Source organism: Notothenia rossii (assembly GCF_949606895.1).
Source record: "Notothenia rossii genome assembly, chromosome: 3".
In the NCBI taxonomy this organism is placed as follows: domain Eukaryota; kingdom Metazoa; phylum Chordata; class Actinopteri; order Perciformes; family Nototheniidae; genus Notothenia; species Notothenia rossii.
In genome coordinates this window covers 55,895,112-55,918,286 of record NC_136901.1, presented here as the reverse complement: position 1 = coordinate 55,918,286, position 23,175 = coordinate 55,895,112, and the positions used below count along the sequence as shown (strand labels likewise).

Sequence of the window (23,175 nt, the reverse complement as noted above, 5' to 3'; positions counted from 1 at the left end):
ATACACAGACACCACGAAGTTCTTAAGGAGAAAACTAGTTGCTAAAACAAAACACGTTAGTGTACCTTGTTAGCTAGCTGACATTAACCTTAAACATTGCACTCATATTATTCACTGAAACCTTGTAAAGCCGGTCCCGCATGCTGGCTCTTACAGAACCGCTCCCTTTCGTGTAGGCCTATGTACAGCTCTCAACATGCCCAGACTTGTAGTGATTTTCACCTCGTTTTATACTTTTTCGCCTCATTCTGAAAGAAACAGGTGAAATGTACTAACGTGACAGCTATCTTTGTGATGGTGACGCGTATTGTGCGAGACCAGAGACCTGTAGTTCACTGAGCGGTTTCACACAAAATAAATTGTAACTTCACAGTTTTACGACACATTTTTATTTTTTTGACTTTTAAAATGTTCTTTTAATTTGACAAATATCATATGTGTCATTCGTGGCACAATTCAAACGGGATCGAAAGATGACTTTTCTCTCTCCATTGACGTCAATGTATAATTTTCCGCTTCCGGGGTCCCATGGGTCGGAAGTAGATGGGCGGGACTTCGCCTCTATTCCCTTTTTTCAAAACGTTAGCCACATGCTAATGCTAACCGGAAATGAAGAATTTTCAGAATAAAAGTGTTAAGTTAATAGTTAGTGTGAACTTCCGGTTTTTTCAGAATAAAACTGCTTTATATTAAAACCCTGTATTTAATTTAAATTACGTCATATCAACATTGATTTTAATTTCTTACAGTAGGAGAGGTTTTGGGGTTTAGGTTTGGGAGGGAGGAAGGAAGATTAGGATTAGGTAAAAAGGTAGGGAGTGGTTAGGGTTAGGATTCGGGGAAGGGAAGGGTTAGATTGAAGGGAGGGAAGAGAACTGCTACCCCGGAAACAGGATGCAACGCGTCATCAATGAAGCTCGTCACGTGCCTCAAAGGTTGAGAAGGAGGGGCCGTCCCGTGACGTGTCTCAAAGGTTGAGAAAGAGGGGCGATCTTGAGGTTGAGAAGGAGGGGCGTTTGGTACTGCGCACTGCAGTGAGGGGCTTCTAAAAAAAACAGAAATTCTCGTGCACAACCAGTTAAGCTTTTATTCTGAAAATCCTTCATCTCCGGTTAGCATTTAGCATGTGGCTAATATGTGATTTCCTAAAGAGGTGAATTTAGTAGCGAAATGACATGGAGTGGTGCAAACCGAAACCTACTGATTTAACACTACAACTATAGATGTCGAGATACTACCATGCTGAATATTAAATTAAGGTACAGTTTATTTGAATACATTATTGTTTACAGACGAGAGTAGCATGTGACAACATCCGGAATGAACGGAAACCAAACCAGCCGTGAAGTATTTTCTGTATTTTTTAGAGTATTGATTACAGCGTTTAGAATGTGTTACATGAAAAGTGATGAAAGAGAATATGAGGAGAAAAGGCGTGTTAAGCATCTATTGAATGTGAAAAGTACCAATCCTCTGTTTAAATGCAACAACGGACATTGGAGACGAGGCGTGCCGGCTGGCGGGGAGGAGCCAGCAGAGGATATATATATAACAGCACCGGACGAGGGATTCTCTCTCTTCTCTTCCCTAACAGACCCAATTTAGTCTCCTTTTAAAGCTTCTCTCCTGGACGGGAGAATAATGATCACAGTTTACAACGGTTATGGGTTTCAAGTTAGCTTGCTTTTACAAAACATGCAGAACGCACGGTTATGGTACAAAGTTAGTGGATAAAATGAATGTGGATAAAATTAACGTAAATCCTCTGCCTCTAAGTTAATAAAACATGCCCAGACACCCGTGCGGTAACAAAAGAACAAAGCGCACCGCCTGCCTCCATTTTGTGCTCGAAAATAGTGTTTCTATGATCATTTTATGAAAACTTTGCAACCCAGCTAACCTTCAATGTTTTTTCTCTTTAGGTGGAAACTGAAGCAACTGGCAGATAAAGGGCTTCTTCAACCTGGTAAGCCTTGCAGTGAATAAACTGTAACGTGCTTGGGGGGTGGGGGGTGCTAGTGGAGCCAGTGGAGCTAGCGGAGCAGCGGTGTGCGCTTACACTGTAGGTGCGCCGCGTTTGGAGGGGTGGGTGCTAGTGTGTGGATAACCTTTTTGCAATGGCTTGGAGATGCAAACTTTGTGCTGTTGTCTTTGATATAAGGGCACAGTTACTTGAACATTATCGCTTGAATCATAGCAACTGTTCCTCAGTAACTCCATTGCCTTGTTTCTATGATGACTGTATCTACACATTTCAGTCAGTAAATGCATTGAAAATACATTTAACACGGTTGCATACAGTTGAGCCTCGTGAAAATCAGATGGGAAGTGTGTCATTCATCTGTCCTGTGTGGGTTCAAGCAAGCATTCAATGATAAAAATCTTCTTGGTCATTTAAGGACACATTTAAAACAACATGAGATGGTGGATTGTCCATTCAAATATTGTCACTACCGTACTAATGTGTATTCCTCCTTCAATGCCCACAAAAGTAGGCATCATCCAGACTGTGCTGTCTCAGATTTCAAGAATGAGATTGTTTTGACAGTCACTGACAGCCAACCAATGCTAAGTCAAGTAGATTCTGATGAAGGATGTACCTCTCAGACTTCTGCTGAGCTTCATGCTCCTGAGTGTAATACTCCTGAGGAAAGAGATGATACTGGTGAATTGCGAGTTCAAGTAAGAGACAATCTGGCTTCATTGTTTCTGAAAATGCAGTGTGTTCTTCATGTATCAGAGATGGCTATACAGGACATAGTTGAAAACTTGACACAAATATTTTCTTTTTCCAAACCTCTTGTGAGGGACTCTGTAATCAGGGTTTTTCAAGTGCATGATCAGTTGATCAGTGATGCCCTTCTTCATGAATTAGTAGAATCTATCATGAAAGATAATGTTTCTGTCAGTGCAACTACAGAAGGTGCAGAGCTGTCCACTACTAAGCGAAGGAAAACATTTGTAAGGAGTAACTACCCTTTGGTAATGCCAGTGCAGTATGATATGGATTCCAGTGGACACACAACAGTGTATGTTCCAATACTACATATGCTTCAAGCAATGTTTAAAAATACTGATCTCCTTAACAAGATCCAAGAAGCCAAACCATCACCTCCTGGAATGTATATGTCTCATGAAGATAGCACATATATTTCAAAGAAAATCAGTTATTGTCAGAAGCAGGAGAGATGAAATTGTCACTGATTTTGTATGTGGATGACATTGAACTAGCTAGCCCTTTAGGCACATCCAGAAAGATCCACAAGCTTTGTGCAGTATATTGGTTGCTCGCAAATTTGCCCGCTAGTTATCGGTCCAGCCTGTATGTAATACAGCTAGCTCTGCTGTGCAAGGTACCTGATCTGCAGGCGTTTGGTTATCAACGTGTTCTTTCATCTTTGTTGAAAGACTTGCGCACTCTCGAGCAGGATGGCATTTTCATTGAAAGTGTTGGTCAGTGTATCAGGGACACTGTGTTGTGTGTTGCAGCTGATAATTTGGCTGCCCATGGCCTTGCATGCTTTGTTCAGTGTTTCCGAGCTCACTATGTCTGCAGATTCTGTTGCTGCCCTAAAGAGCAGATACAGTCCAGGGAAGTTTCTGAAGCAGAGTTTACCATGAGAACGAGGGCCTGCCATGATCTTCATGTGCAGAATGTTGTACAAGGACAAAATGCCACTCACTTTGGTGTTACAGGAGAGTGTGCTCTCAGTAAGGCTTTGAACCATTTCCATCCCATTACTGGTTTCCCACCAGATATACTTCACGACCTGTTTGAGGGTATTGTGCCAGTTGAGTTAGCCTTGTGCATCCGTGAGATGATTCGTCTGAAGTATTTCACTCTTGACTACCTAAACTCACACATTTGCACATTTCCATATCAGCACTCTGATAGGCTTGATAAACCACACCCAATCCCAAAGACTTTTGCGACCAAACTGAGCATTGGCGGCAATGGACATGAAAATTCTGCTTTGCTGAGGTTGTTACCCCTTATGGTAGGAAGTAAAGTCCCTGAAGGAGATGAAGCATGGGCCATATTATTAGACCTTAAAGAAATTGTGCAACTGGTTTTGTCGCCATCTTTCACAGAGGAATCCATCCAGTACATGCAGACTAAAATAAGTGATCACAGGCAGGGTCTTCAAGCAGTCTTTCCAGACTTTAAGCTCCGACCCAAGCATCATTATGTTGAGCACAACCCAGAACTGACAAGGCGTTTTGGGCCTCTTGTTCACCTATGGACCATGAGGTTTGAGGGAAAACATCGCTTTTTCAAAAAGGTGATACATGACACACACAACTTCAAGAATGTCTTGAAAACTCTCGCTACCAGGCATCAGCACATGATGGCATATCATTTAAGTGCACCATTATTTTTCAAAACTCACACACAAGCCTCAAGTGTCACATGTGTCCAAGTTGCCACCCTGCCTCAAGTGGCAAAATACTTAATTGAGACAAAGACAGATAGCCAAAACATTGATAGTACATCAAAGGTCACCATCAATGGCACAGAGCAGGGGTCGGCAACCCCTGGCCACTGGCCACTGGTTACGGCACGCGGCACCGTAACCAGTGGCACACTAGGAATAAGTGGAATAAGTGTGCAAAATATTGAAATTGTATTTTCGGATCCTGAACGAGACCCCCGCCAGAGCGCGTCTCCCCGTTACCTGCAGAAGGAAGCCATGCACGCAACGCAGCCCCGCTCTCTTTAACTCCAGGCGACTTTCTGCCGCTTTCCTCCGTAGTGCAGTGCTGATCGTTTCAACGGGGAGGAAAGCACTTCACTAATTGCAGTACCCATAAGGAGCTGTACAAATGCCGCAGTTTTTGCGTGGCTGTGTCTTTAGTTGAAAGCCCGGCGATCTGCTCATCTCTCATCGAAATAATATGCTAGAAAGGGGCGGACTGGCCATCTGTGTGTTGAACTTTCCTGTTGGCTCCCAGACCGTAGTCGAGGAGGGCAGAAGCAACAAGCTTCAGGTTCAATAACCCACTTTAGCTTAAATGACTGGAGAGAGGCGAGCTCTTCTTGGGAGGACGTTGCATTTATTTAGCTGTTCTTCTGTTTCACAAAATACATCACAGACCTCTGCTTTTCTTCTGCCTCGTTTCACTTCCAGAAACATACACACTAGAGATGTTAAGATTCACCGATTCGCATCGGTGCACCGGCATAAACGTTCAAGATGCGAGTGCACCGGTTGAAAGAGTGCACATCGGCTACAGTTTGGGTTGAACTCGCGATGCATCGATTGCGTAGCGTCTTTGCATCGGTAAAAAACCGATTCATTCATATAAAATCCCCTTATCTTGTCAACGTTCAGCAGAGACGATCTTTGATATTTGCTTCGCCACTACGGAGAACGAGAGTCTCAGTTATCAACACACACGGAAGTTGAGGAGAAAGAGAAACACAGCGCAGCGAAAAATACCTACAAATCAAACGTTTGGCAACACTTCGGATTGTTCAAGAAAGACGGTGTAATAGTCATTTATGCTATATAGTTGACCGCAGGTCATGGAGAGTAATAAGGTATCCGTGGACCTTTGTATGAGGTATCTTTATTACTTAACAGGTCTACAGCCATGATACATAGATCCGTCCTAGATGCGGACTTGCATATACACAGTATCACTCCGCAGCCGCACCCCATCAGTAACGTCCTGATGGTATATGTGCGCGGCACTATTACTACAGACGGTCAACTTGAAAAATCACTCGCAAATTGTTAACGATGCCGAGCCGCTTTAAAGTACACAAGTAGTAGGCTACGAGGAACTTAGCGACGCACATAAAGAGGCGACATGGGGTCTGCGGCTGAAAAGAGAAACCTGAAAGTGAGACATATGAGTTAAATCACTCAGTGAGGTGTTCTGTCAGAGAGAGGTGTTTAGCTTACAGCAGCCTGTGACGGCCAATAACAATTTAAATGTCTTCCTTACTGTAAGCAGTTATGAAATACCTGTTTGTGAAAGGTTATTTGTTTTCTTTATTGTTCAGATAGAAACCAATGCTTTCTGCTCACTGGTGTGTTAGCCTCTGAGTGTTAAGCACATCAGGCTGGCAGATGGGCATTGCTCTATGGTAGCTGTTATTTGCACATTGTTAATCATGAGCAATGCATCCTTACATTGTTTAACTGTGAGGTGTTATACAATTGTACTCTGGAGAGCTTTTAAAGGTAAAAAAATAAACGGCATGATGGGATGTGCAGTACCAAATATGTAAAGCACTTTTTTGTTAATATATGATTTGCTTAATATAAGGAATAAAACAAAAATCCTCTGTCGTACCATATTGAAGTATCATTATTTTTGCATCGTGTTGAATCGCATCGTATCGCCCCGAATCGCATAATGTTGAATCAAATCGTATCGAACTGTATCGCAACAGGGGTGAATCGTATCGTATCGCATCGCCTGGTGTTTCAAAGGTATCGTTAATGTATCGTATCGTGGTAACGTATCGAGATGCGCATCGCATCGGCCTCAGTGATGGAGATGCACATCCCTAATACACACGTTCCTTCACTGTCGCTCTACCATCCACAAACACACATGCACAAGCCACACCCCTCTCTCTCTCTCTCTCTTTCTCTCTCTCTCTCTCTCTCTCTCTCTCTCTCTTAAAGGGACAGCGATCTCATCTCACTCTGCACGACCCTAATATCATAACATGTGTGCTCTGGAGAATCACAGAACTGACGATCGTCCATATTATTATGCCGTTTAAACCAATTATTTAAATGTGTTTGTTAAATTCGGCATCATGAGTTGCGCTGACAGGTCCACACACTGCTTCCCCGCAGCGAGGCTCCCCCGCCCTCCTGCTGATAATTCATGAGCGTCAAGCTCCTCAACCCCCCCCCCCCCCGTTGATAATTTTCTATCGTTGGCACGCTGATAACAATTTTTTTTTTAAATGGCACTTCATATCAAAAAGGTTGCCGACCCCTGGCACAGAGTATGCAAATGGCATGTTTGTGTCTGCAGATCAGACTGGAAGACTTCCACAATTCTGCAAGATTGAGCATATACTGCTTGTGAACAGCTCTGTTTCCTTCCTTTGCAGAAACCACGCGTGCTGGTACAGTGAGCATTTAAGGTAGTTTGAGCTGACATCCTCAGACAACTTTACTGTGCTTCAGATGTCCGAGTTAAATTACACAGTAAGTCTCACAGCATACAATATTGACGGACATTTAAAGTTGACACAATACATATTTATTTTGATCAGAGACTGAGAGGAATAAATGTTTTTAGAAGTGGGGACATATACAGGTGACACTACTTACCATGAGAGGCCAAGCCTAACACTAACAGAACTTAGTGATTGTTTTTTTTTCTACACATTGCCTGACTTTCGTGTTGCCAAACTGAATGTTCCTCTTATTCTCTTCTTTTAATTAATAGGGAATGGCGGCCCAAACCTACTTTCTTCATGTCCATACCTCAATGGATATAGTCAGGAAGATGACTTTATCGTCATGTCCAGAATCAGTGGATGAGCTAAAAACCCTGATAAAAGACAAGTTTAAGCTAGACTTTGACTTTAGCTTATCCTACAAAGATCCAGACTTTGACGGGCAGTTATGTTCCCTTGTAGACATTGAGGAGCTTCCATTAAAGGCTGTATTGACAGTTATAAGGTCTGAGAGTGATGCCAGTTCAGTAGCATCAGATGAGACAATAATATTGCCCTATGCCATGACTCCAGAGAGGGCTGAGAGATGGCCTGCTGTTTTTCCAGTGCCAACTTTTTCCTACGAGGTAGAACTCATACTCGGTGAGGGAAATCTTGCATATCAGAGAACAGGGAAAACTGTAAAGCTATCTCGGGGTCAAAAGCACAACATCCTTGAGAGCCTTGCAGCCAAAATGCATAGCTTCAAGGCCTACCCCAATGATAAGAAAGTTGCAATGGTGGCAGAATCACTTGTCAGTAAGCATCCTAGTCTAAAAGAGCCAGGATCTCAGACAGGATGGTATGGCTGGAAAAATAGTCTGAAGTACAAGATGGGGAACTTCCGCACTAAATTAAGTCGAGCAGGATTTCAGGAGGTAGCTGTAAATTCTGGGAAGAGGAGTAAAAACAATCCAGACAAACAAGCTCCCCACACTAACATCAAAAGACCAAAAAGGCAGAGGTGAATTTCTTGCCTAATTTCCCACTCGGTGAAGATGTTACAAGCCTTGAGCGAATGAGACTCCAAATGGTAGAGGAAGTTAAGAATAGAGATAAAAACAATCCCTTGATTGCAAAATCAATGAAGACTACCTTTGCCCTGCGGCGCAATGAAATCATAAATGATGAGCTACCTGTTGGAGAGATCCTGGAACGCTGGCCTGCCTTGACAATGGAGACACAGGTGAAAATATTTTAGATATTACAACTATATAATAATTTGTTGTGCCTTTGTCACTGATAACTTTGGCATGTTTACTCAGATTTAGCATGTCATGTTTCTGTTTATCTCTGCTGCCTTCAGTCCACATATACATTGTACTCTGAATGAAATAGTCATTTTATATTTTGGCAGATTTGTGCAGAGTTTCATAGAATAACGAACCTCAACGTGAATAACCACTTTTACGCGGAGTTGGATCGGCATGCCCCCCGTCTGTTGAGCTTGTTCAGGAAGAAGGCGGCGGCACGCAAAGGCAAAGTGTCTGAAGTTCTGGATCAGCTCTTCACCGCCTATGACCTCCAGGTGAGTCAGTTAAGCCTCTTGGTGTTTTATCATACTAGAGTGGACTTTGTGTGTGTGTGTGTGTGTGTGTGTGTGTGTGTGTGTGTGTGTGTGTGTGTGTGTGTGTGTGTGTGTGTGTGTGTGTGTGTGTGTGTGTGTGTGTGTGTGTGTGTGTGTGTGTGTGTGTGTGTGTGTGTGTGTGTGTGTGTGTGTGTGTGTGTGTGTGTGTGTGTGTGTGTGTGTGTGTGTGTGTGTGTGTGTGTGTGTGTGTGTGTGTGTGTGTGTGTGTGTGTGTGTGTGTGTGTGTGTGTGTGTTGGGGGGCGGGGGGTCAGCCTGATAGATTTCAATTTATTATTAAGATACTTGTGTTTGGGGAGGGAACAGCAGTGTTAATGTTATTGCACCTTGTTGTTGTGCTAATGAGATACAGGTGGGATCGCAGTCGCCTCAATATCTTCAAAATGTTAATCTCTTCAGTCATGGAAGAGGCCTTGTGATATAAATTGTTGTGTGGCTATGCTGTTTAGCATCCAAAGTAAAACAAAGATATGTTTTTGCACTCAAGGATCACGGTGACGTCCATAGCCGACGTGCTGCTCTCCTCCGTGGTCTGCCTGGATTTCTGCAGGAGGATGACTCCAGGTTTCTGAGGCTGTGGCATGTAAGTCAGCATAATAACTGTTTTGAATGTATGTGACAGATCATCAAAAAATATAGTTTATCTTATACATACACACACATACACATGCACACACAGACACACACATACACAAACAGGCACACACATACACACGTATACACACATTAGACACCCGTACACACACATACATAGAGACACATACATAGACACACACACATACACACAAACATACACACACACATACACACAAACACACATACACAGACACACACACACACACACACACACACACACACACACACACACACACACACACACACACACACACACACACACACACACACACACACACACACACACACACACACACATACACACACACGCACACAATCAAGAGAGGGCTTTCTTTCCTGCAGCACCAGTGTTCAATACAAAATGATCTCTAGTGTTCCCCATATATTTTTGTATGTGTAGTAGGGAGAGATTATACGATAAATATATATTCAGTTTCCAGTTTATTAGGTACAACTAGCTAACATCAACACAGTACAATACAATACAGTGATGCAATAAATACTACCCTTATGAAGGTTATACATGTTTTTTCTGTAGAAATAATTTATGTCAACTGATTGGTTATTTTAGAGGCTGAAGTTTCTGGTGCAATGCAAATAGGCGTTTCCTTAAACCCCCGTTATGCACAAAACATTAGGTAATTTGATGTGATATGTCACTGATGTATTTTTCAGCAAACATATTTCTGAGATAGCTCAGGCAATTTGGGGTAATAGGTAACGTGTATCTGTTCTTGTCATCAGGTAGAGCAGTCTGAGGATCCAGAAATAGATGACGTCGCGGTCGGACTTCTCCTGATCAGTGCCAGGTCGACAAATGCCACGCTCTTCTGCCCAGAGAAGATCGCTGTTGTCATAGAGGGGGACAAAGTTATGGAACTCCCCACACTGGCTGAGGCATTCATCCATCTTTTCGCACTGATCTATGCCCTCCATCTGAGTTACCCGAAAGAGTTGGCAAAGACTTTTGACTTCATCCAGAAAGTATTGATGGGCCTGGATGAGGGGAACATGAGGCCCAGGGTATTGAGCCTACAAACTGAGCTTCTCACATTGTAGTCATCCTACAATATAACACACACAAACACACACCATACTCCCTTGTGGCTGGACGCTGGCATTGTGCCCCACACACACACACACACACACACACACACACACACACACACACACACACACACACACACACACACACACACACACACACACACACACACACACACAATGTTCTCTATTTACATCCTGCACTTGAAATCTGTTCATTGAAAACTGTGTTACCCTTAATTTATTTTGTATGTTGTGTTTAGTCAAAATGTTAATTTAGCGATTTTGAGTTACAGTTAACTAAACATTTCAATGTAAGCGGTTTCAACAAACGTTTTAAGTATTCGACATTCCGTTTTGAGTACTACTCAATTGACATTTTTAATTCATATTGGGGTTTAGAGATAATAAAAATATTTAAGTTAAATCTACCTGATTTTCATATATTTACTGTGCTCACAAAATAGCTAGTTGAAGAGATATGAAAATGTTTAAGTTAAAGATACTTGATCTTGATCTATGTACAGTGTTAACAAACATTATTAGTTCAAATAACTTAATATATCCATGTGTCTTTAACTTAAAACAATATGTTTGTGTCACTTAAAAATTACTAGTAAATAGAACTCAATTGATAAGATTATACTTTAACTTAAAACATTTAAGTTGAGGTACTCAAAAATGTCGATGTAATCAGTTTCAAAAAAACGTTTGAGTTCTATTAACTTGTCAGGTTTTACAGTGTACACAGGGGAGCAATACTGTGTTCTAGCTAGCTATCTTAATTATCCATCATCCAGGCGGAGCTCTTGGACCAGAACGTGGTATTCCCCCCGTTGCAGACGTTTTCTGAGTATTGGATTTACCCAACAGCGACACACAATACGTGGCCTCCTGCGAGACATTGCATATACCAACACTACTCTTGCTACCCTTGCTGCAAAACCGGCATCCATTTTGGCAATAGTGGAGAAGAAGCTGGCTTTTTTTGCTCTGTATGCCATAGGTTGATAATGTGTCTGTGTAATAATTTTTTTCATTTATAATCCATAATTCCATTTTTATGTAAAAATCGGAGAGGAAAAGTTAGCTGCTAATGGTAGCCACCAGAGTTATCGCAGCTTCCGGTCTTTGCTATGCGGCAGTTTAACACACACACATTACCAAATAAGGACTATGTGGGAGTTCCCCTCGATTCCATTGGCTTTGACGGTTAGAAAGAGATGTCACATGTCAAAATCCAGCTAGGGGGGCCAGAGATATGGAAAATCCACCCAAATGGCCCCAGAAGAGTTTTTTTGGTGCTAAATCTGTCTAAAAAGGTCAAATATCACTTGTTTTGCATCAATCTTGATACAGGGTACTTATTATATGTTGTACTTTGGATTCCTAAAGCTTTTAGTCTACTAACCCATCATCCAAGGTTAGTTTTCACTATAAGTACAAAATATCTTTTGGACGGACACTATAATATACAGTTTTTTACCATGTTCAATCTGAATTTTCTTTAAAATAAAAAACATCTATATTGATTCTGACTTTTCTACATCCAACTCACAGGTGTATCATTACTTTGAGGAAAAATTATGAATTTAACCCTTTTAGAAGGGAAGATATGGTCATTGGTTCTGGGAATGTCATTTTCGAGCCTGAAACCTGAAAAACAGGCTCGGGGTTTAACAAGTTAAAGTAGAGACACTACATACTGATATACACATAAACATCAGCAGGAGAGGACTCTTTAAAGTAGAGACACTACATACTGATACACCTGAACATCAGCAGGAGAGGACTCTTTAAAGTAGAGACACTACATACTTATATACACCTGAACATCAGCAGGAGAGGACTCTTTAAAGTAGAGACACTACATACTGATACACCTGAACATCAGCAGGAGAGGACTCTTTAAAGTAGAGACACTACATACTGATATACACCTGAACATCAGCAGGAGAGAACTCTTTAAAGTAGAGACACTACATACTGATATACACCTGAACATCAGCAGGAGAGGACTCTTTAAAGTAGAGACACTACATACTGATATACACCTGAACATCAGCAGGAGAGGACTCTTTAAAGTAGAGACACTACATACTGATATACACATGAACATCAGCAGGAGAGGACTCTTTAAAGTAGAGACACTACATACTGATATACACCTGAACATCAGCAGGAGAGGACTCTTTAAAGTAGAGACACTACATACTGATACACCTGACCATCAGCAGGAGAGGACTCTTTAAAGTAGAGACACTACATACTGATACACCTGAACATCAGCAGGAGAGGACTCTTTAAAGTAGAGACACTACATACTTATATACACCTGAACATCAGCAGGAGAGGACTCTTTAAAGTAGAGACACTACATACTGATACACCTGAACATCAGCAGGAGAGGACTCTTTAAAGTAGAGACACTACATACTGATATACACCTGAACATCAGCAGGAGAGAACTCTTTAAAGTAGAGACACTACATACTGATATACACCTGAACATCAGCAGGAGAGGACTCTTTAAAGTAGAGACACTACATACTGATATACACCTGAACATCAGCAGGAGAGGACTCTTTAAAGTAGAGACACTACATACTGATATACACATGAACATCAGCAGGAGAGGACTCTTTAAAGTAGAGACACTACATACTGATATACACCTGAACATCAGCAGGAGAGGACTCTTTAAAGTAGAGACACTACATACTGATACACCTGACCATCAGCAGGAGAGGACTCTTTAAAGTAGAGACACTACATACTGATATACACCTGAACATCAGCAGGAGAGGACTCTTCAAAGTAGAGACACTACATACTGATATACACCTGAAAATGAGCAGAATAGGGCCCACTTTAGAAAATATATAAATACTATGGTCTTAAAAATGACCTTTAAGTTAGGTAAAAGTACAGTTGTATGATCAGATAAATATAATTAAAGTAATAAAATGAAAATGGCTTTTCTGGAAATATTGTATAATTTTCTTTTAATGTTTTTATTAATAACAAATACATATAAAAACTTTGATGTTTGTCAATGTTGAGCCAATTAGAGATAATTTTAGATCAAACGTTAATGGGTGTATTAGGAATACCTCATTGCATCATATCATAGAAAATTCATTTTTGTTGTGTGCGTGTGCGTGTGTGTGTGTGTGTGTGTGTGTGTGTGTGTGTGTGTGTGTGTGTGTGTGTGTGTGTGTGTGTGACCTTGTGTGCGTGTGTCGAGTCTTCAAAGCAGACCTCTGGCTCAGTCTCAGTTTAATACTAAGCGTCTGAGCCATCAGAGCCAGCAGTGTGTGTCAACGGAACAGTGACTTGAAAAACACATGGAATATATGATAAATAAATGTGTGTGTGTGTGTGTGTGTGTGTGGACATTGAACATTTCTCGTGAGTGTTGGACAGAGGAAGTGTGTGTGTGTTGCTATTCCGCTGCTTACAGCGAGCAGCAGCACTTACTCAGACAGCCTGATAAAGAGAGTATTATGGAAGCAATCCATTTGCCTGAAGAAGGCTTGCAGATGAAATAGAATAGTCAGGCTGCTGGGGGAGAGAGAATACAATTTGATGCATTACTCAACATGTCAAAAAGTATTTTTCCAATTTATTCTGGGTAACTTTGGGAGAGTTACAGGGGCATTCGTGTTGAGAGCAGCCAGTGGAGTCGGTAGTGCTGAGAGGGATGGAAGGAAGGGAAAAAAGAAGAAGCTGAGGAAAACTGGCAGCAACATTATGCTTTTAAAGTTGCACTTGGCAATGTTTTAACATAAAGAAAAAAAGGAAATGTTGGCTTAAATCACAAAGGCCAAAGAAAAAAGAACGCCACACATTGACCACATTTACCAAACTCACTTTTTAAACCATATCTCTGTTTATGTACATTATTTTATTCTACTGCCTTTTCAATGACTGCAGATGATGGGTATGGCTTCTCCACTACAACAAATCAAAAGTGGAGTAAAATGTGAAGGTTTCTTGCACTGCAGTAAGTAAACAGTTCATTTCTTCAGAAAGTGGGTCAAAAAAACTGCTGAACTCCTTCACTGTGACAACCCCCATTAATTAGGTCCTAAAGAGTGTATACACTGATATGATTTAGACTAATGCTTCGTAATACATGTAGAGAGTTACTGCAGTAGGTTCGTTCAACAGTTCCATTAAGTTGGCGGACTTGAGATAGATTACTGTCTTGTGGTTGTATGCCTCCAACAACCAGGTTAGTTTCAGTTCAAATGATATCATCATCATCATTGATGTAAGTCCATTTGTGTCATATTTATAGAAATTCCCCGAAGAGTCGCTAAGATATCGAGAATGGGACAGATTGATAATCATAAAACATATTATTGTCATCGGCGTATAGGCATATAAAGGAATGGTCAGAATCAGTCAAATGTAGTAACATGTAAAGATCCTTGTTTGTGATTTATTTTGTATGGTACCCCCTGTAACTTAAACAGTAATTGTCAAATGTATCTATCTATACCACTTACATGCGTGGACAAAATATTATAGAGCTACTTTATGCTCTGACGGTTTTGGAAGTTTACTAGTTGATGTCTATGAGTTGTAGTACGATAGTTGAATCAGTTGCCAAGCCCAATTGACAACTAATCTTTGTCAAACAGTACTCTTATATGGAGGGGCGAACACACTCAAGCATTCTCCCGGGACTTTGCTATTGTCCGTCAGATCCACTATATACCATGTGTTCAATTAGAAAAGGGTAAATTGAAAGTCTAGATGGATCCATTGTGTCCATTCATGTTTCATTTAAAATGGACAACATACTCCTTGAAGAAGTATCTTCGAAGGACATGAAACGTTACTCTTATTTGCAGTAAAGTACATTGTCACATTTGTCGGAGCTTCCTGTCATTCTATTTGGACAAGTGGAAAAGAAGAGGCAAACGCCCCCCCATAGTGTACAGAAGAGAGCATGCATTAATGACAACAAACATAACATCTATGTCCGATACATCTTTGAATAGTGAAGCTAGGGTTGAGGTAGCAGCTAGCAGATGAACTAGCAATGGTTGACAGGCTAAAGCAGCTTTAATTAGCGCCTTGTTTGAGACTCATCCAATTGATGTACCTGGTATTGACAGTAAACTAACACTATGCTCAATTCTTTATTCTAATTCTCTCTGTTTGCAGTTTAAATCTTTTTTCAGAAGTAATGTACATTATGTTGGTTTCAGCTATGATCTATGTTTCTCTCTGACCAGATTTTACGTCTAAAAAATGTATGAAACAAATGGAGGGTGTAGTGATAAGCAGACATTGTGAACCTGAACAAAAACTGCACTGTGACTTCTGTTCCTTATTTAATTTACTGTCTGCAGGCAGGCTCAGAGCTGTTGCGTCCCAGACATGAAGCACGTTTGATGAGGACGGATCTCCCTACAGACACAGCTGCAGCACTCTGGCACAGCGGGGGGGTGACCATCTACCAGCAGGTTGCCGATGAGGCGCTAGGTATTCTGATTCAGACTACAACGACAGCTTATCTGAAGCTCCCGTTTTATCGTTCAAAAATTACACAATTATCACCAATGAAATCTTTCCTTGTTTCTCTTGCACAAATGTAAGCTCTCACATCATGGTTTTGCGACTGAATGTTAAATGCTAGTGACAATTCAGTCTGCAGTGTTTTCTGCATGCTTGTGTCTGAATAACTATGAAAAGAAAGTCTCTCCTGATGACATGACCAAGGCATAGCATAAACATTTGAAAAGAAGTGGCCCTAAACTCAATCCTCAGGGTTTCCCAAGGTTTATTTTGGAGGTTTGGTAGTGCAACAAGGAACTCTGCCAGAAAGAGGACCATGAGTTAAAAAATGGTTAGAGAGAATGTTGAAGAGACTATTTAACTTACTTTGAAAATGACATTCCCAGAACAAATGACTTTAACTTCACTTCTAAAAGGGGTAAATTAATAATCTTTTTTCTCAAAGCAATGATTAACCTGTGAGTTGGATGTAGAAGAGTCAGAATCAATATAGATTTGTTTTCATTTTAAAGTAAATTCAGATTGAACATAGTAAAAAAAATGATAGTGTCCATCCAAAAAAAACCATTACTTATAGTGAAAACCACCCTTTAATGATGGGATAGTAGACTAAAAGCTTTAGGAATCCAAACTATAACATAATAAGTACCCTGAATCAAGATTGATGCAAAACAAGTTAGATTTCACATTTTTATAGAGATTTAGCAAAAGAAACCCACTTCTGGGGTCATTTGAGTGGATTTTCCATATCTCTGGCCCCCCTTGGTCGATTTTGGTGATTGACATCTCTTTTTAACCGTTAGAGCCAATAAAATCAAGGGGAAGTTCCTAAATCCAAATAAGGAGTTACCAAATCACTCTTTATTTAGTAACCTACACGTTACCAAATAAGGAGTGATATTAATGGTAGCCAGAATACCCAAAACAGGAAGCTTTCATACACTCAGGGCCGTTTCTTCCTATAGACGGACTATGCGGGGGCATAGGGCCCCCGCGGCCAATAGGGGGCCCCCAAGCTGAAAGTATATATATATATATTTTTTTATTCATCCGAAAAACTTTTTTTTTTAAATTCATACACACAAAGATGAACAAAATTAGTAGAAGCGGGAGGGCTGAAAATTAGCTTGTGGAAAGTAGCCCTCCCGTGCATCATCTTAATACAGCGGCATTATTGCGTCAAAAACGTATAGAAATGAAGGAGTACAAAGAAATAAAGAAAACAGGAGGAAAAATTAAATGCATAAATATATATATATAGATATTAGATTTATGATTCGAAAATTATAAAAGTAGGGTAGACATGTGATATTATCCGGCTGAACAAAACGTGCATTTATCTAACAGGTACGTTTCCCACAGATCTTATTTTGAGCTATTTTCTAAAATCCCATGGAGAAATATCATTGCTTTTTTGTGGAGGGAAGCCATGCGCAGCTTACTTCCGGGTTTTAGAACGCGTCTCTGGGGAACGTACTTACAGCCAATCAGCTCTGAATTATGTGAGATGACGTATGGTGGGGATGGCAGCTCTATGCCCCTATGGTCATTATTTTTTTGCCACACACATGAAATAGGAAAATACTCTGAGCATGCGCAGTGTAGTTTTTATAGTCACCGTTCACTTAGACAGTGAGAGGGAGGGGCATGATCGGGTTTTGTCCCACATGGCTCTAAACAGCTCAATAGGCACACACTGTAGACACTAATTAGAGGAACACAGACTAAAACAGCAATGTACAGACGAATCAGATGATTAACCATGATCTTAAAATATATTTTATGCATTTTTTTATAATCATTATTTGTAATACTTTCTGCTGACACTAGGTGGGGCTGTGCCCCACCTGCCCCTAATGACCAGTCGCCACTTTGTGTTCACTCATTGGCTGACAGCCAATGAGTGACGTCTGAGGAAGATGAAAAATGTAAATTAAACATTGAGAAAATGCTGCATCTCTTGCATTTATTGACATAGAGGAGCCTTATTGTTTAACTTTTTAATATCATTTTTTTAAATTTTCAATTGCTTGGTTTTTGTGAAAATAGCCCGTTTTCCTATTAAAGTGTAACAGATTGATGCATCTCCACAGATCATCTTAAAGGCTTCGGAATCCCCCCCCATTGTAGTTAAAAAACTGTCAAAACTAGGGCCCCCAAACAGCACCTTGCATAGGGCCCCAAAAAAGCTAGAAACGGCCCTGCATACACTCTGGTAGCTATCCAACACAGTCTCACGGCATTTCGTTTTATAGTCACAAAATTAATCTATTGACATCTTACTTCTTCCTTCTCTCTGTCTGTACCTGTGTACTCTCATGTTCCGATTAACCCAGCTTCCCCAAATTTCGTTCTTTTTGGTGTCTATATACGCCGGGATCCGGAGTCATGGATGATCCTGCGGTCCTGTGTCATGGATTGCGAGTCCTGGATCTTGAGTCGTGGCTGTGGTCCTGGATCATAAGTCCTGGATGGATATACTCGTGGATTAATCTTCCTATTATACACACATGCATTTACAAACATTTGGACTACCTATGTTGCAAATGTATTATCTTTTCAATTTACACACGGCATCTATTGCACGTCTGTCCCTCCTGGGAGAGGGATCCCTCCTCTGTTGCTCTCCCTGAGGTTTCTCCCATTTTTCCCTTTAAACTGTGGGTTTTCTCTGGAAGTTTTTCCTTGTACGATGTGAGGGTCTAAGGACAGAGGGTGTCGTATTGTCATACTGATATTCTGTACAAACTGTGAAGTCCACTGAGACAAATGTAACATTTGTGATATTGGGCTATATAAATAAACATTGATTGATTGATATTGATTAATTTGTTTGTGTTCACCAACACCATTTCGCCATTTTTTTCGTGTCACACAGAACGATTTTAAAAGCAATGTAAATAATAACAAATTAGAAGGAAAAACAGATTTAAAAAATACAGATTTTAGAAGCAATGTATTTTTATTGGTAGTACTGTATGTTTCGTGCTTGCACCAAATAATAACAAATTAGAAGGAAAAAAAGATGACAAAAAATACAGATTTCAGTATTCTGAGGCTCTGAGCCCCATTTATTTTCCTCGCAGACGGCAGAAAAACTCTGACATTATACAATTTTAAATAAAAGGGTTAGGCTTAGGGTAAGATATTGAGTGAGAAAATGTTTTATGAACCGCAAAGCTTCTGGTCTTCCAAGACCCGACCAGGGTTGGTGAACACGAATCAATAGATTAAATAAATGTTGTGACTATAACACGAAATGCCGTGAGACTGGGTTCAGCTATCAAAGCAGCTAATATGAAAACTCCGTTTTTGACATGAAAATGGAATGATGGATTATCAGAAATGTTTTCAAAGTGACACAGATATATATATATCTTGTTTGTGCAAATCCGATAAGTAATAAAGTATTTATACCTAGAGTCCTGTGCTAAGTGCGGTAGAATATTTTCGCTCAGGGCTTCTTCTACTTCTTATCGTGTCCACAAGGCAGTCAGTTACAGGGCTTGGTTAGATGTGGTTCAGCCACAGCTGAACACATTGCTGTCCCTTCTCATTAAACTCAGGGCTAATTTAGACGCTTCTTGTGAGACTTGTGTTTTGTTTCGGTAAAAATGGTTCGTATCGTCAGTTAGCTGAGTTTCTTCCCGTTAAATGAGTATGACACATTCATAGTTGATTAAATGTTAAGAAGCCCTGAGACACAGTTTCGTGAAGAAAGGCCTGTATAAAGTATGCCAAACTCACTTTCACTGGAAGCTCACCGAAAGTTTAAGTTTTATTATTATAGTCTTATTTTAACAATGTTATCATATGATTCCAGATCTGCCGTAAGCTAGCTAGCTATCCATCCATCCATCCATCCATCTTCTCCCGCTTATCCGTGGTCGGGTCGCGGAGGTAGCAGTTCCAGCAGAGAGCCCCAAACTTTATTTTCCCTGGCCACATCAACCAGCTCTGAGTGGGGGATCCCAAGGCGCTCCCAGGCCAGAGAAGAGATATAATCCCTCCATCTGGTTCTAGGTCTACCCCTTGGTCTCTTCCCAGCTGGACGTGCCTGGAACACCTCCCTAGGGAGGCGCCCAGTCGGCATCCTAACTAGGTGCCCGAACCACCTCAACTGGCTCCTTTCGACGCGAAGGAGGAGCGGTTCAACTCCGAGTCCCTCCCGGATGACCGAACTTCTCACCTTATCCCTAAGGGAGACACCAGCCACGCTGCGGAGAAAACCCATCTCGGCCGCTTGTACCCGCGATCTCGTTCTTTCGGTCATGACCCATCCTTCATGACCATAGGTGAGGGTAGGAACGAAAATGGCCCGGTAGACAGAGAGCTTTGCCTTCTGGCTCAGCTCCCTTTTCGTCACAATGGTGCGGTAAAGAGACTGCAGTACCGTTCCCGCTGCTCCGATTCTCCGACCCATCTCACGCTCCATTGTTCCCTCACTCGAGAACAAGACCCCGAGATACTTGAACTCCTTCACTTGGGGTAAGGACTCATTCCCTACTTGGAGTGGACAGTCCATCGGTTTCCTGCTGAGAACCATGGCCTCAGATTTGGAGGTGCTGATCCTCATCCCAGCCGCTTCACACTCGGTTGCGAACCGATCCAGTGAGTGCTGAAGGTCGCAGACCGATGAAGCCATCAGAACCACATCATCTGCAAAAAGCAGTGGTGCAATCCTTAGTCCACCGAACTGCAGACCCCCTCCCCCACGACTATGCCTCGAAATCCGATCCATGTATATTACAAACACGATTGGTGACAAAGCGCAGCCCTGGCGGAGGCCAACCCTCACCTGAAATGGGTCCGACTTACTGCCGAGGACCCGGACACAGCTCTCGCATTGGGAGTACAGAGATTGGATGGCCCTGAGTAGAGACCCCCTCACCCCATACTCCCGCAGCACCTCCCACAGTGACTCCCTGGGAACCCGGTCATACGCCTTCTCCAAGTCTACAAAACACATGTAGACTGGATGAGCGTACTCCCAGGCCCCCTCCAGGATCCTTGCGAGAGTAAAAAGCTGATCCGTCGTTCCACGACCAAGACGGAATCCGCATTGTTCCTCCTCAATCTGAGGTTCGACAATCGGCCTGACCCTCCTTTCGAGTACCTTAGAGTAAACTTTCCCGGGGAGGCTGAGTAGTGTGATGCCTCTGTAATTGGCGCACACCCTCTGATCCCCCTTTTTGAAAAGGGGAACCACCACCCCGGTCTGCAACTCCTTCGGTACTGTTTCCGACTTCCACGCAACGTTGATGAGACGTGTCAACCATGACAGTCCCTCAACACCCAGAGCCTTCAGCATTTCTGGGCGGATCTCATCCACCCCCGGGGCTTTGCCACTGTGAAGTTGTTTGACGACCTCAGTGACCTCCCCCCGGGAGATTGGTGTCGATCCCCCGTCATACTCCAGCTCTGCCTCTAACATAGAGGGCGGAGTTGTCGGGTTCAGGAGTTCCTCAAAGTGCTCCTTCCAACGCCCTAACACTCCATCAGTTGAGGTCAACAACGTCCCATCCTTACTGTACACAGCTTGGATGGTTCCCTGCTACCCCCTCCTGAGATGTCGGACAGTTTTCCAGAACAACTTTGGTGCCGCCCGAAAGTCTTTTTCCATGTCTTCTCCGAACTTCTCCCACACCGGCTGCTTTGCCTCGGCCACGGCTGAGGCTGTTGCCCTTCGGGCCTGTCGGTACCTTGCAACTGCCTCGGGAGTCCCCCGGGATAACAAATCCCTGAAGGCCTCCTTCTTCAGTCGGACGGCTTCCCTGACCACCGGTGTCCACCAGGAGGTTCGAGGGTTACCGCCCCTTGAGGCACCTAGGACCTTGAGACCACAGCTCCCCGCCGCGGCTTCGGCAATAGAGGCTTTGAACACCAACCACTCTGGTTCAATGTCCCCAACCTCCACAGGAATGCCCGAAAAGCTCCGCCGGAGGTGTGAGTTGAAGGCCTCCTGAACTTGGGCCTCCTCCAGACGTTCCCAGTTCACCCGAACTACACGTTTGGGCTTACCAGGTCTATCCAGAGGCTTCCCCCGCCACTCGACCCAACTCACCACCAGATGGTGATCAGTTGACAACTCCGCCCCTCTCTTTACCCGAGTGTCCAAAACATACGGCCTCAGGCAGTCCCGGCGTCAAGAGGGGGCGTGAGGGGGCGTCGCCCCCTCACGCGGACTGTCCGCCCCCTCAATCAAAATAGTATTTTTTTAATTTATTTTTTATTGTTTTTAGTTTTATTAAAACAGTTTATGATGTGTTAAAAACAACAGAAAACTCCACTGACAAACCAAAATGAACAGCATGGGTAAATAAAAAAACAGCTTTGCAATTTACGCAGTTTACGTCATGAGACGTAAATTGACGGTCACTGACGGTCAGTGCGTCATCCCGCCATAAAACAAAAACAAACGAAGCAACGTAGCAGCTATTTTAATTCAAGCGGACATTCAGAATATTTTATACAGTCTATGGACAGAATGGATATTCGCAAATGGCTGAAAAAGCCAGAAACAACCACACCGTCGGCGGCATCCCCGCCGCCTGGCAGCAGCAGCAGCAGGAGCACCGGAGAGGACGAGGAACACCTGCCGAGGGAGGAGCCGCGGGTTCAGCCTCGCAGTGAGGAGAGTGAGCCGGGTTCACTGGGACCGGAGAGCCCGCCGTCGCACTCACAGCATGGTTTACCAGAGGACCTCGGAGTTGACAAGCCAGCTCAGGTTCATCTCAGGCAGTTTCCAAAGAAGCAACAGCATAATAATGACTGTAAACGGTCATTTTCGGCTAATTGGTACAACGAGAGAGACTGGCTTGAATATTCGTAGCAAGAAGATGCAGCCTTTTGTTTTCCCTGCAGGAAATTTGGAGGGAGTGACTCCGTTTTCACAAGAACTGGGTATACTAATTGGAAGCATGCTAATGATAAGGCAAAGGGATTTAGCAGGCACAGTAACAGCAAAGAGCATCAAGCATGCAATGTTAGCTGGAAAGAGAAGGAAATGCGATGCAACACAGGCAGTGAAATTTCAACCATGGTTAACTCTCATCAGCTTGCGCGAAACCGCCTGTATGTGTCTGCAATTGTTGACATAATTGAATTTCTTGTCTCAAACGAACTGCCACTGAGGGGTGAAGTGGATTCAGTCAATAGCAGAGATGAACTGGGAAGCGGACTGTT

At 42.4% G+C, this 23,175-nt stretch overlaps 1 protein-coding gene across 5 annotated transcripts; it reads left to right on the top strand.

Annotated features, from left to right (window-relative positions):
- Window positions 1-1,121: 1,121 nt before the first annotated feature.
- On the top strand, window positions 1,122-13,492 carry LOC307031091 (uncharacterized protein). Of its 5 annotated transcripts, XR_013805866.1 has the most exons (7): window positions 1,122-1,259; window positions 1,923-1,966; window positions 7,082-7,178; window positions 7,423-8,378; window positions 8,550-8,720; window positions 9,266-9,361; window positions 10,159-13,492. XR_013805866.1 is itself a non-coding variant. In XM_079667866.1 (5 exons), exons 2-5 carry the CDS (start codon window positions 8,211-8,213, stop codon window positions 10,471-10,473), a joined length of 750 nt encoding a protein of 249 aa, XP_079523992.1. In that variant the 5' UTR covers window positions 6,530-7,178; window positions 7,423-8,210; the 3' UTR covers window positions 10,474-13,492. The 5 variants fall into 5 exon arrangements, 1 of the variants encoding a protein (XP_079523992.1); XR_013805867.1 differs by lacking the exon at window positions 1,122-1,259 and having other exon boundaries at window positions 1,409-1,966; XR_013805869.1 differs by lacking the exons at window positions 1,122-1,259; window positions 1,923-1,966 and adding an exon at window positions 2,001-4,283.
- Window positions 13,493-23,175: the final 9,683 nt, after the last annotated feature.